The sequence below is a fragment of the Oncorhynchus keta genome, chromosome 13, assembly GCF_023373465.1.
Source record: "Oncorhynchus keta strain PuntledgeMale-10-30-2019 chromosome 13, Oket_V2, whole genome shotgun sequence".
NCBI lineage: Eukaryota > Metazoa > Chordata > Actinopteri > Salmoniformes > Salmonidae > Oncorhynchus > Oncorhynchus keta.
Window position 1 is genome coordinate 6,101,927 of NC_068433.1, and position 15,375 is coordinate 6,117,301.

Consider the following 15,375-nt stretch of genomic DNA (forward strand, 5'->3'; position numbering starts at 1 on the left):
AGTGACTGGGTGTATTGATACATCATCCAAAATGTAATTCCTAACACCATTCTCAAAGGGATGTTCAATGTCAGCTTTAAAAAAAATCTTTACCAATCTACCTATTTGTGCCCTTTTTTGCGAAGTTTTCGAAAACATCCCTGGTCTTTGTGGTTGAATCTGTGTTCAAAATTCACTGCTCGACTGAGGGACCTTACAGATAATTGTGTGAGGTACAGAGATATAATCATTCAAAAATCATGTTAACCCCTATTTTTGCACACAGAGTGAGTCCATGCAACTTATCATGTGACTTGTTATGCAGATTTGTACTATTTAGGCTTGCCATAACAAAGGGGTCGAATACTTAATGACTCAAGACATTGAATTTGTTTTAAAAAATGTAAACATCCTTCCACTTTGACATTATGGGGTATTGTGTGTAGGCTTATCTCAATTGAATCCATTTGAAATAAAGGCTGTAACACAACAACAAACAGTCAAGGGGTGTGATTACTTTCTGAAGCCATTGTAGATAACTATGTAGGCAACAGAGCTTATTGGTGTATCTAGCAACACAATAGACTGTTAGAATGTTAAAGACTATTAAATGTGCAGATTTTAAAGGGGTACTCCCAATTGAAAATGAGCACCCCACCTCTGTTTTGGTTAAAAAAAAAAAAGCTGAGGGATGGGCCTGGAGTAGTTTATCCACTCTGAAATTCATAGACAGAGCAATGTTTATAAAGTGATGGGGCTAGACAGTTGAACGAAGCTCATGAGGCATTTAGAAGTTATATTCTTGAAGAATCAATGGGTATATACCATTAATACGTTTAAATAAAAAACGGATGTAAAAACCGCAGATTGCCCCCTTTTGAAGTAACATGAATATTCTGGAGATATTCTCTCCGACGTCTTTTCAACCTTCTCACTGTCTTGGATTGTCTTTTCAGGGCTGTTTTGAGGAATCTGTTATTTAGTGACAGTGTTACCAAACATCTCCTCATGATTTGTCAAAACTCTTCACGTGAAGGTCTACATAGTGCTATCATAATAATGGCGGAGACCATTATAGAAATTGATATGATAGAAATTGATATGATAGAAATTGATATGATAGAAATTGTCATGACAGATTATGTCAGCTCAGGACAATTGACTCCTGAGCTGAATAACAGCTTGTATCGTGCTATGGCGTGTATTCGTGACAGTTTTACATTGGCTAATGTTGGAGGCTTCAAGTAAAGTATGATAACAAATCTCACAGTGACATTTTCAAAAAATCATGTAGGCATATACAATTCACTGGAACGTTAATGTATTTTTATTGTGCAAGACCAATTATTTAAAAAAATTGTTGAGTAGAAAAGGACACCTGTTAATTAAATGTACACCAAAGATGACAGTTCCCTTTCTGGGTTCAATTGATAGTTTAATCTTGATTGTTCAAAGGTTGTAGTCACTCTGGAAGTATATCAGCCAACATAATGTTCCTTGCTTTATGAATGTTTGGAAGGTTTTAGCAGGTCACACTGTGGAAATACTATTCATTTACTAGATGGGCTATGTCATAAACCCTCAAGGTTCCAGAATGGGATGAAAATGGCAGCCATATTGGTCAGGTAGAAATCCAAACCAGTCTAATTGGAGTGAATGGCAGTAGAGGCATAATCCAGATTTGTTTCATGCAGGAAAATAAAAGTAAGGCATGTGATATATCAGATATTGTGTAATATAATTATTGTCAAACTAAAATATTATCATATAATTATAAATACAGTTTATACTTGTTTTATACAAATGTTCTGTATAAATAGCTTCTAAAATATATATAAACAGACCATAAATGTCTAAATGTTTATTTTCTTCGAAAGCTGTGAGTGCTTTTATATGATACAATATCAGTACTTCTTCATTTACAACTAAGTCCTATCATCAACTGATTTCAACCACTGTATCACTGTGGATTGATTGCATTGGTTCAATGGAATATTGGCAGTTCATTGGAGAAATGGATGGACTCATTCCTCGAAAATTGGCTGGCTAGATAGCTAACAAACATACCAGTGCAGATACGTTCATAAAAGTCATTATTTTACACAATATCTTACCACAGCACTGACAAACCGCGGTTGACCAACTTCCTGACCAAAATAGCTAACCGTTGTACCGTCTTAAGAATGTTCATGACCATTCCGGTGTTCTAATTCTTAATTCTATGGTCCACACCTTCAGTTAAGGGTTCTTCAGAGGGTGATATGGCCTTCATCCAATAGTGAACTATAGAAGCTATTCTTGGGGGTACATGGGGTTTAGAGAATGAGGGGAAGGCACTGCAAATTTGGACTTATACTTTAAATTTGGCACCTGAGCTAAAGTCTTGCCACATATTCTTAAGGTTAGAGAAAACATAATGATATGCGAGATAGAAATGTGTCATGAATCCCTTTAAGCCTTCTTGAAAATCCTCTTGGCATCCACCCCATCGTAGTTATAGCTCTGTTGGAGAAGAGAGTCCTTAAACAATGTAATAAGGTTGCCATTTTCATTGAAATAGACGTACCAGCACAGTGAGTACACCAAAGACTACAATATGAATCTCTGATTACAATGCTTATGCAGTTATGACAATAATATTGGTAATGTGTCAGTAGGACAAATGTTAATTCATAAGCATTAATATACTGTGTAGGTGGGAAATATACATGTTATAAACATTTATCTGCATTTATGTACATTTTTCTGCATTAGCATTTATAACATTTTAAATTGTAAAAGTTCAAATGATTTATAATGTCTTATTTGATTTGACTTGATTCATGCTCGCAGTCAACAAGACTGGATTATGCAGAAGGTAACAGTTACGAGGAAAAATATACTACATTAAATGTAAAAAGTCCGAAAAATAAGTCAAAATTAAAGTTTAAAAACTCACATTTGGTTATTAAAAACATATCACTTCTAGTTATTCTGGTATAAAGTGGTACAACATTATAAAGATAATTTGAAAAGATACATGATGTGGGATTTTCTCACACTAACCTGTACTAGCTCTCCTCCCACCACGGCCCGAGTGGTGGTCAGCACCTTACTGTTGTCTTTCCTGGTGAATTTACCCTTCAGCACATCTCCATCCATCTCCCAGGTACCCTGTGGGACAGATAGGGTTAACGGTGACTGTAATGTACGTCGTTCGTAGACATAATATATGCTCAAGTCACCTATTGTTATCGATGCATGGGTTAAACAGTATCTTGAGATAAGATATATCGAGGGCATAGGTCAATTCAAACAAATGGCTAGCCAACCATGAGCTTATAAAGAAATGGCTAGCCAACCATGAGCTTATTAAGAAATGGCTAGCCAACCATGAGCTTATAAAGAAATGGCTAGCCAACCATGAGCTTATAAAGAAATGGCTAGCCAAGCATGAGCTTATAAAGAAATGGCTAGCCAACCATGAGCTTATAAAGAAATGGCTAGCCAACCATGAGCTTATAAAAAAAATGGCTAGCCAAACATGAGCTTATTAAGAAATGGCTAGCCAACCATGAGCTTATAAAGAAATGGCTAGCCAAGCATGAGCTTATAAAGAAATGGCTAGCCAACCATGAGCTTATAAAGAAATGGCTAGCCAACCATGAGCTTATAAAAAAAATGGCTAGCCAATCATGAGTTTATAAAGAAATGGCTCGCCAACCATGAGCTTATAAAGAAATGGCTAGCCAACCATGAGCTTATAAAGAAATGGCTAGCCAACCATGAGCTTATAAAAAAAATGGCTAGCCAAACATGAGCTTATTAAGAAATGGCTAGCCAACCATGAGCTTATAAAAAAAATGGCTAGCCAAACATGAGCTTATTAAGAAATGGCGAGCCAACCATGAGCTTATAAAGAAATGGCTAACCAACCATGAGCTTATTAAGAAATGGCTAGCCAACCATGAGCTTATAAAAAAAATGGCTAGCCAAACATGAGCTTATTACGAAATGGCTAGCCAACCATGAGCTTATAAAGAAATGGCTAGCCAACCATGAGCTTATAAAGAAATGGCTAGCCAACCATGAGCTTATAAAAAAAATGGCTAGCCAAACATGAGCTTATTAAGAAATGGCTAGCCAACCATGAGCTTATAAAAAAAATGGCTAGCCAAACATGAGCTTATTAAGAAATGGCTAGCCAACCATGAGCTTATAAAGAAATGGCTCGCCAACCATGAGCTTATTAAGAAATGGCTAGGTAACCATGAATTTAAACAGCAAATATACATATATTAATTGTAAACTTATTCTAATGGGTTACTCTATATGGACAAAAACTCCAAAACACTTTTACAGTGCACAGTCATGCATAGGTCACTGCCAGACTTCAGAAGGCTTACATCATATAAACTGTTGTAAAAGGTCACATTTTGAACTCCATCAGCACGATTTCCACTTTTTCTGAGCATGACAACAGTTTACCAAAAGACTCAAAGCAGAAATAAATTTGTAGGATTTACATTTTATGAAGGCTTTATGAAAAGGGGGGCTTAGATTTCAATCTCTACAACTTTCTGTTGGATACTGTGTACGATAGCCTACTAAAATAAGTCTAGGTTGAAAGAGTTCAAACATACTGAGACTTCGGTGCCGTCGGCCAGCGCGTAGTCAAACTGTACGCCCAGAGTGAAGTCGATGTCTTTGTTACGGAAGGTGCTGGATTCCTTGATGTGGAACTTGTCTCCTGTCTGCTCGATGATAACCTTCAGGTTGTCATGTTCCGCCAACTTCCTCTTCATCACATTGATGCCTGTTGGAAAATGCAGTAGATAGAGTGTTGTAGATGAGGCGTGGGTCTGAGTCTCTTAGCGTAATGGCTAAATTGCTGGATATATAGAGTGATGTAGATGAGGCGTGGGTCTGAGCCTCTTGGTGTAATGGCTAAATTGCTGGATATATAGAGTGATGTAGATGAGGCGTGGGTCTGAGCCTCTTGGTGTAATGGCTAAATTGCTGGATATATAGAGTGATGTAGATGAGGCGTGGGTCTGAGCCTCTTAGTGTAATGGCTAAATTGCTGAATATATAGAGTGTTGTAGATGAGGCGTGGGTCTGAGTCTCTTGGCGTAATGGCTAAATTGCTGGATATATAGAGTGATGTAGATGAGGCGTGGGTCTGAGTCTCTTAGCGTAATGGCTAAATTGCTGGATATATAGAGTGATATAGATGAGGTGTGGGTCTGAGCCTCTTGGTGTAATGGCTAAATTGCTGGATATATAGAGTGATGTAGATGAGGCGTGGGTCTGAGCCTCTTGGTGTAATGGCTAAATTGCTGGATATATAGAATGATGTAGTTGAGGCTTGGGTCTGAGCCTCTTAGTGTAATGGCTAAATTGCTGGATATATAGAGTGTTGTAGATGAGGCGTGGGTCTGAGCCTCTTGGTGTAATGGCTAAATTGCTGGATATATAGAGTGATGTAGATGAGGCGTGGGTCTGAGCCTCTTGGTGTAATGGCTAAATTGCTGGATATATAGAGTGATGTAGATGAGGCGTGGGTCTGAGCCTCTTAGTGTAATGGCTAAATTGCTGGATATATAGAGTGTTGTAGATGAGGCGTGGGTCTGAGTCTCTTGGCGTAATGGCTAAATTGCTGGATATATAGAGTGATATAGATGAGGTGTGGGTCTGAGCCTCTTGGTGTAATGGCTAAATTGCTGGATATATATAGTGATGTAGATGAGGCGTGGGTCTGAGCCTCTTGGTGTAATGGCTAAATTGCTGGATATATAGAGTGTTGTAGATGAGGCGTGGGTCTGAGTCTCTTGGCGTAATGGCTAAATTGCTGGATAGATAGTAAAACTTCAAGCCCCAAGTTGGGCTACTAAAAATGATTTATTCGCATTGAGTTATCAATTAGGTCCAAGGTCCAATTAGCCCATTTATTCATACTACCTGTCTGGAAATGGTGCGTGTCCATCATCATAATATTACTCATTACACCCTAACCTCGGTCCCAAAAAAAGCTTGTGTTTGTTGACAAGCTTTTAAAATGGCAACAGCCAAGAGCTATTATTATAGCTGTGCAACAATACAGCACGCCTCTGACTGGTAACTCACATCCACTCAAACAAGCCACAGGATCAAAGATTACCTCAAAACCATTACTGTCACACACGCAATATACCAACACTTGCTTTACAAATCCTATATGATACAGTCAGACTTATAGGATGATACTATAAATCTGACAGTATCATATAGGATGATACTATAAATCTGACAGTATCGTATAGGATGATACTATAAATCTGACAGTATCATATAGGATGATACTATAAATCTGACAGTATCATATAGGATGATACTATAAATCTGACAGTATCATATAGGATGATACTATAAATCTGACAGTATCATATAGGATGATACTATAAATCTGACAGTATCGTATAGGATGATACTATAAATCTGACAGTATCATATAGGATGATACTATAAATCTGACAGTATCATATAGGATGATACTATAAATCTGACAGTATCATATAGGATGATACTATAAATCTGACAGTATCATATAGGATGATACTATAAATCTGACAGTATCATATAGGATGATACTATAAATCTGACAGTATCATATAGGATGATACTATAAATCTGACAGTATCATATAGGATGATACTATAAATCTGACAGTATCATATAGGATGATACTATAAATCTGACAGTATCATATAGGATGATACTATAAATCTGACAGTATCATATAGGATGATACTATAAATCTGACAGTATCATATAGGATGATACTATAAATCTGACAGTATCATATAGGATGAAAATATAAATCTGACAGTATCATATAGGATGATACTATAAATCTGACAGTATCGTATAGGATGAAAATATAAATCTGACAGTATCGTATAGGATGAAAATATAAATCTGACAGTATCGTATAGGATGATACTATAAATCTGACAGTATCATATAGGATGATACTATAAATCTGACAGTATCATATAGGATGATACTATAAATCTGACAGTATCATATAGGATGATACTATAAATCTGACAGTATCATATAGGATGATACTATAAATCTGACAGTATCATATAGGATGATACTATAAATCTGACAGTATCGTATAGGATGAAACTATAAACCTGACAGTATCGTATAGGATGATACTATAAATCTGACAGTAGCTTGTACCATTGATGTTAGAGCTGACCACCGAGCCACATTGGAAATGTGATCCTTCAATAAGAAGTAGAACATCACCTTTCATAAAACACACACACACACACACACACACACACACACACACACACACACACACACACACACACACACACACACACACACACGCACAACACACACACACACACACACACACACACACACACACACGCACACACACACGCACAACACACACACACACACACACACACACACACACACACACACACACACACACACACACACACACACACACACACACACATCCACACACACACACACACACACACACACACACACACACACACACACACACACACACACACACACACACACGCACACGCACACACACGCACACACGCACACACACACACACACACACACACACACACACACACACACACACGCGCACACACACACACACACACACACACACACACACACACACACACACACACACACACACACACACACACACACACACACACACACACACACACACACACACACACACACACACACACACACACACACACACACACACACACACACACACACACACACACACACACACACACACACACACACACACACACACACACACACACACACACACACACACACACACACACACACACACACACACACGCACAACACACACACACACACACACACACACACACACACACACACACACACACACACACACACACACAATGTACACAAAGTACACACACATGCACATACACATTGCACACATCCACACACATACACACACACACACACACACACACACACACACACACACACACACTGACTCACCCATCTGCTCCATGAACTTGTCGTAGTTCTCGTTGTGTTCAACTTTCCAGGTACCATTGAATGCCATGTCTACTGTGGGCAGTGGAACGACTGTGTGCAGGACTGTGGGACTGAGAATGCCCGTTTGCCTCCCTTTATATAGAGGCCCCGGTTGGCTCTTCTTTATCTAACTGATTATCTGTCTGCTGATGTGGCCATTTAAAGCTGATGTCAAATATAGGGCGATTACTGCACGGCCTCAAGGATACAAAGATAAATGGCCAAGGGCAACTCCCTCCCCAGGGCTGGCACACGGACAATGTAGCGCTGTTCTATTTCAGAAGAGAAAAGCATTCGTTTATAGGACTCTCCTTGGCATATTTCCCAGGGGACCTCTCTCTGTGTCTGTCTGTGTCCAGCATGACAATGAGCCCCTAATGAACCGCTCATTGATGGTGGGAGAGTTCTAGCGTTTTTAATTGGGCTGACAGAATTCGCCCCACTACTAAAAGGTTTTTTGTTGTTCATGATACAAAGTCGATGCGTAAATTGTAGCCTGATATTTTCACTGTATTCTCACGGTCAATGGTGTGTCCTCAATTATACAGAGGAGATTTTGTGCCCTTGTAACTGGCATACTTTATCAATGAGAACAACAGAGGAATATTGTTACTTAGTTCCCACTTACCATTGCCAATTAACTCATTGCATTGAGGTTAGATATTGTCGGCCTCCTGGAAAAACCTTGTATCTCCATAAAGGAAACTTTTCATTAATTGTTTGCCATATAGGAAATTAGGAAATTCCTTTTGAATAACTTTGTGTTTCTTAGAGTCATGAAACCTTCAATGCACATGGAGGTGAATGACTAAATCTAAATAGATAGGGACACAAGCTTTTTCCAGGAGGTCGACGATAGTGGCATAGTATACCATGAAAGCCATGTAAAACAGGGACAACCAGGGCAATAAGGAATCCTCGGGTGTGGCTCAGGCGCCAGAGACGCTATTCTGATGTCACAAATGATAAGTATTTTTGTCCTTACGACGAATCACCAGTGCTTGAACTTCCCACGAGTCTTCTTCTGCACGCCACGTTATCAAATCCCTTTGGAATTATGGGTAGAATTCAACAGTTTCATTTAAAGGAGGTCAGTTCAGGTAACATAACTGCTTAGATTCAGTCAAAGATAATCAATGATAACCATATGGGACGGCTTCATTCCAAAGTACAAAAGTACCCTACGACTGCAAGGCACTTCAGAGGGTAGTGCGTCCGGCCCAGTACATCACTGGGGCCAAGATTCCTGCCATCCAGGACCTCTATAGCAGGCAGTGTCAGAGGAAGGCCCTACAAATTGTAAAAGACACCAGCCACCCCAGTCATAGATTGTTCTCTCTGCTCTCTGCCACGGCAAGTGGTACCGGAGCACCAAGTCTAGGTCCAAGAGGCTTCTAAACAGCTTCTACCCCCAAGCCATAAGACTCCTGAACGTCTAATCAAATGGCTACCCAGACTATTTGCATTTGATTTGATTTGATTGACAGCATTCTTCATAAAAGTGTGAAATTTGACTATACCAGAAATGGGCTCGTTGCGGACATTATTGTGAGCCATCCTCCCCTCACCAGCCTCCACTGATATACATTATTGTGAGCCATCCTCCCCTCACCAGCCTCCACTGATATACATTATTGTGAGCCATCCTCCCCTCACCAGCCTCCACTGATATACATTATTGTGAGCCATCCTCCCCTCACCAGCCTCCACTGATATACATTATTATGAGCCATCCTCCCCTCAGCAGCCTCCACTGATATACATTATTGTGAGCCGTCCTCCCCTCAGCAGCCTCCACTGATATACATTATTATGAGCCATCCTCCCCTCACCAGCCTCCACTGATATACATTATTATGAGCCATCCTCCCCTCACCAGCCTCCACTGATATACATTATTATGAGCCATCCTCCCCTCACCAGCCTCCACTGATGTACAATGTCAGACACAGAGTGTCTAACCTAATATCCAGTTCTATACTAGTCACGCTATACTAGTCACGCCCTTGCCATAGATAGGCTTTTATTCTCTATTTTGGTTAGGCCAGGGTGTGACTAGGGTGGGCAATCTAGTTTTTCTATGTTTTCTGTTTCTATGTTTTGGCCGGGGATGGTTCTCAATCAGGGACAGCTGTCTATCGTCGTCTCTGATTGGGAATCATATTTAGGCAGCCTGTTTTGCCATCTTAGTTGTGGGTAGATGTCTTTGTTAGTGGCCTGTATAGCACTAGTCAGCTTCAAGTTAGTTTTTTGGGGGGGGTTGTTTCTTGTTGGTGACATTCATAATAAAAATGAATGCACGTTTACCACGCTGCACCTTGGTCCAGTCATTTCCCTGACGACGTTCGTGACAAATATTCTGTTTTATAACTAATGAACAGGCTCTACCTAATATTCAGTAATATACATGCGTATGTATTGAGTTCCTAAATGAGTAAATCAAAGAGGCACTGATCAAATGTTATTCACCTCAGTTATCAAATCAAGGACTGATTTAGACAATTCTCTGAGAATCATCGCAGGCCGTCGTAACAACGTGTGTGCAATACATGGGGATGTTTTACTTTTTTTATATCAGAGCAAATGTCAAAAGCCACAAAAAAAAAGTGTCTATGATGTCAATTACTGCTTGATTAAAAAAAAACTAATCTTTATTCGGGCGGTGTTTCCTCTCCATAAACATTTTACTGCTGTCTATAAAGGCCTCCACTGATATACATTAAAAACTAATCTTTATTCGGGCGGTGTTTCCTCTCCATAAACATTTTACTGCTCTACTCTATAAAGGCCTGTCATTTGACACATTTGGATACTGTCACTGTGCAGTATGATCTATGTGTGTGTGGGTGTAGAATTCACAAATCACATTGAGATAGACATCTCCCCGTCCTTTTCCCACCAGATTAGCAGCCTCTCTCTCTCTCTCTCTCTCTCTCTCTCTCTCTCTCTCTCTCTGTCTCTCTCTCTCTCTCTCTCTCTCTCTCTCTCTCTCTCTCTCTCTCTCTCTCTCTCTCTCTCTCTCTCTCTCTCTCTCTCTCTCTCTCTCTCTCTCTCTCTCTCTCTCTCTCTCTCTCTCTCTCCCTCTCTCTCTGTCTCTCTCTCTCTCTCTCTCTCTCTCTCTCTCTCTCTCTCTCTCTCTCTCTCTCTCTCTCTCTCTCTCTCTCTCTCTCTCTCTCTCTCTCAATGGCTTTATTGGCAAGTGAAGTAGATAATAAACTAAAGTGCAATGAACAATAACAATGAATAGAAAACATTGCACTCACAGCATTTCCAAAAGAATAAAGACATTTCAAATGTCATATTATGGATATATGCAGTGTTGTAAATAGCATTCTCGTTTGTTCTGTTTTTTTTTGTTCATTCTTTCCAATGTGTCAAGTAATTATCTTTTTGTTTTCTCGTGATTTTTTGGGTCTAATCTCTTTCTCTCTGCCGTTGTCCCGGCAACATGTCTAGCTGTGTCATTAGATTGATTTGTAGCTAACACATCAGGACAGAGAGGATATCAGCTCTTTGTCAGCTGGCATTTGTGATAATGCATTTCCAATAGAAAACCGTACAAATGACTTTTATATGTTTATTTAACCTTTCAATGAAGGGGTTCACTACAGCTCAAATAAGTCAACGATGATCCTAAAGGTGACGCTCTGGAGTTAGTAAGGTCTCATGCACTTAGAGGCCTGAATACCCGTTAGTTTACCGTTAAGATCAAATTCATGAATATGAATTCATGTTCAAACCGTAAGTATCAGCAGTCCCTCTGGGAATGAATATGTATGGTCATTGGCTATAATATTTTTTTTTCAATTAAACACACATTTGGAAAGTTCTGTGTGATCTCTTTTTTTTCCCCCCCTAACGGCATAATATGTCCATTCCCCTTACAAATATATAAACACACAAGCATAGACATGGTGACCAGAGACCAGATCGTGGAGGGCATTCTGCTCCCTGTGGAACAGCACGCCATCTAGTGGCCCACTGAGATCCTACATGTTCACTTATTTCCTTTACCGTGATAACAACAGGAGCATACAATCAGAGTTAGTCAGTATAAATGTGTGTGTATGTTATGTGTGTGTTGGAGTGTCAGCGTGTGTGAGTGTGTAGAGTCTCAGAGTAAGAGCACAGATTTAGGATCAGTTTTGGCATTTAAATCACAGTTGATAAGATTTGATTGACAGGACGGGTCTGATACTAGATACCAGCTTTCCTACCTGATACCTACGGCACCTGGTCCAATATGATTTGACAATCAGAACACGTTTATAATGAATACCTTGCACTGTATATTCTTAGTACAAACCTCAGTTGTATGCCTAATAAACCACACATAAAGACAAGCAGTAACAGAGAGCAGACCAGAAGCAGCTGCTTCATTAAAAAAAAAACACAAAAAAAACCTCTGTACTGCCCCAAAAAATACCTAAAATGGTCCTCGGGAGTAATTGAAAGTCAATATTATTGAGACACAGCAATGAGGCAACATTTACATGTCTAAAGAGCCTTGTATAGTACAGAGAGCTGGTATTCAGTCACTCTGACATGGGAGTACACGAAGAGCGAAGAGGCCAAAACGGATGACAGAACGTTGACAAAATAGTGGAAACTTCACACTGACTGAGAAACAGTGTTTCCCTGAGAGGAAATGGGTTAATTGATCAAAATGAGGGGGAAAATTGACCTGGAGCAACAGTAACCAATGCAGGCAGAATGTCGGTAGTGTTAAAAAAAAGAAGAAGGTTTTTAGAGTTTCTCGCTAGTATTGCAAATCCCCACCCTTAGTGTTTTAGCTTCAGTGATTTACGTACACTGGCAAATGGGTCAGGGGTGCATTTCATAGCATGTGACAACAACAAAAAAGCAAGGCAGAAATGTTCATATAAGAACAAGTGTACATTGTAATTGCCATTACCCAATAAGACATGACACTTTCTCACATCATATAACCAAACCCTGTCCAGTGTCATTTCAGTAGCCACTTGGGGATTTGATGAGTTGCTGCTCCTCCATCTCTACTCCCGTCTCCCATCTTTAGCAGTGTCCCTTTCCATATTTATTTTCTACCGTCGACGGTGCGTACCAACTCTGAGAGGGGGATTACACGCCTGGCTTGGCCTACATCCTACAGGCCCCGTCAGGACTGGCTCTGCCACCCACTGCAGGGCCCGCAGGTTATGGGCTACCAGCATGGTCCGTCTGTGGGGTGGCAAATGAACCGGGACCAGGCGCCACACATCACTCCAACAGCAGCCTGAAACACCCTGGCTCCACCCCACCCCTGTCTTTCACATCAATTCCCTCTCATGTCTTTATATCGTACAGCAGATTCAACAGCAACCCTACTCTGGCCCTAGGCACTGCACATCTACCTCTCCTTAGCGTTTGCACAGACTCTCTCAAATAGCATCCGTACATTGGTTAATTTCTTCTCTCAACAGTAGAACTCAAACTCTATTTCATTGGTCTAATTTCTTCTCTCAACAGTAGAACTCAAACTCTATTTCATTGGTTAATTTCTTCTCTCAACAGTAGAAGTCTAACTCTATTTCATTGGTCTAATTTCTTCTCTCAACAGTAGAACTCAAACTCTATTTCATTAGTTAAGTTCTTCTCTCAACAGTAGAACTCAAACTCTACTTCATTGGTTAATTTATTCTCTCAGCAGTAGAACTCAAACTCTACTTCATTGGTTAAGTTCTTCTCTCAACAGTAGAACTCAAACTCTATTTCATTGGTTAAGTTCTTCTCTCAACAGTAGAACTCAAACTCTATTTCATTGGTTAAGTTCTTCTCTCAACAGTAGAACTCAAACTCTATTTCATTGGTTAAGTTCTTCTCTCAACAGTAGAACTCAAACTCTATTTCATTGGTTAATTTCTTCTCTCAACAGTAGAACTCAAACTCTACTTCATTGGTTAAGTTCTTCTCTCAACAGTAGAACTCAAACTCTATTTCATTAGTTAAGTTCTTCTCTCAACAGTAGAACTCAAACTCTATTTCATTAGTTAAGTTCTTCTCTCAACAGTAGAACTCAAACTCTATTTCATTAGTTAAGTTCTTCTCTCAACAGTAGAACTCAAACTCTATTTCATTGGTTAAGTTCTTCTCTCAACAGTAGAACTCAAACTCTATTTCATTAGTTAAGTTCTTCTCTCAACAGTAGAACTCAAACTCTATTTCATTGGTTAAGTTCTTCTCTCAACAGTAGAACTCAAACTTCATTTAATTGTGTAGAGGTCTAAACCGACAAAAAAAAAGACAAAATTAACCTGAGATAACCATCTGTGCCTGTGTTATAAATATATAACTGTATGACTCTGTGTGTTGTGCACCACAAGGAATCATATTACAGAGCAAGCATGTGTCATTTCAATTACAACTGGTAGAGTGCACACAAAAGTCTCCACTGAGAGTTGAAAAAAACAACAGAGTTTATAGAGGAGGCAATTGTAGGTAAGCACACTGAAGTCACTGAGTTGGTACGACGACACGGCATGAGAGGGTTTTTGTCCCAGACTGCCATGAGGTAAAAATACAAACAAGCGGGACTAAACATAGTCTTTATAAACCAGTAACGGTGCCTCGCAGAAAAATATCAACAATGCTTCCCTGTTTTCAGCCTTATGGCTTCTGTAACTGTCACCTGTGGCAGGTGGTTAGGAACAGGTAATGCTGTTTCCTGAGTGGCTCAAAATCTTGTTGTTATTACACACTACAGTTCTGATTGATATGTTGTATAGGTGAGCATTGTTTAGCTGGTTCGGTTCAGTTCAGTTCGGTTGGTTCGGTTCAGTTCGGTTCGGTTGGTTCGGTGACTCATGCTTGTGTGCTGAGTAACCCTGTATGGGACTTACGTTATCTCCCAGGGCTTATGTCTAGGCACAGTCTTGTGGTGCATATGAGACCCATGTTGGAAACAAGTCTTGTGGTGCATATGAGACCCATGTTGGAAACCAGTCTTGTGGTGCATATGAGACCCATGTTGGAAACCAGTCTTGTGGTGCATATGAGACCCATGTTGGAAACCAGTCTTGTGGTGCATATGAGACCCATGTTGAAACCAGTCTTGTGGTGCATATGAGACCCATGTTGGAAACCAGTCTTGTGGTGCATATGAGACCCATGTTGGAAACAAGTCTTGTGGTGCATATGAGACCCATGTTGGAAACCAGTCTTGTGGTGCATATGAGACCCATGTTGGAAACCAGTCTTGTGGTGCATATGAGACCCATGTTGGAAACCAGTCTTGTGGTGCATATGAGACCCATGTTGGAAACCAGTCTTGTGGTGCATATG

At 39.9% G+C, this 15,375-nt stretch overlaps 1 protein-coding gene across 1 annotated transcript; it reads right to left on the reverse strand.

The window, feature by feature from the left end:
• Nucleotides 1–1,288: 1,288 nt before the first annotated feature.
• On the reverse strand, nt 1,289–8,206 carry LOC118371765 (fatty acid-binding protein, intestinal-like). Its single transcript, XM_052459256.1, has 4 exons — nt 8,038–8,206; nt 4,602–4,774; nt 3,025–3,132; nt 1,289–2,481 (listed from the first exon to the last, which is right to left on the reverse strand). Exons 1-4 carry the CDS (start codon nt 8,102–8,104, stop codon nt 2,431–2,433), a joined length of 399 nt encoding a protein of 132 aa, XP_052315216.1. The 5' UTR covers nt 8,105–8,206; the 3' UTR covers nt 1,289–2,430.
• Between the last annotated feature and the right edge of the window lie 7,169 nt (nt 8,207–15,375).

What these genes read in the sequence shown, in the direction of transcription:
- LOC118371765 (XM_052459256.1), bottom strand. Translation starts at nt 8,104, where the DNA reads ATGGCATTCAATGGTACCTGGAAAGTTGAACACAACGAGAACTACGAC. An exon ending in CAAGTTCATGGAGCAGATGG is followed by an intron (nt 4,775 to 8,037) that starts GTGAGTCAGTGT and finishes ATTTTCCAACAG; the next exon opens with GCATCAATGTGATGAAGAGG. An exon ending in TGGGAGGAGAGCTAGTACAG is followed by an intron (nt 2,482 to 3,024) that starts GTTAGTGTGAGA and finishes CTTCTCCAACAG; the next exon opens with AGCTATAACTACGATGGGGT.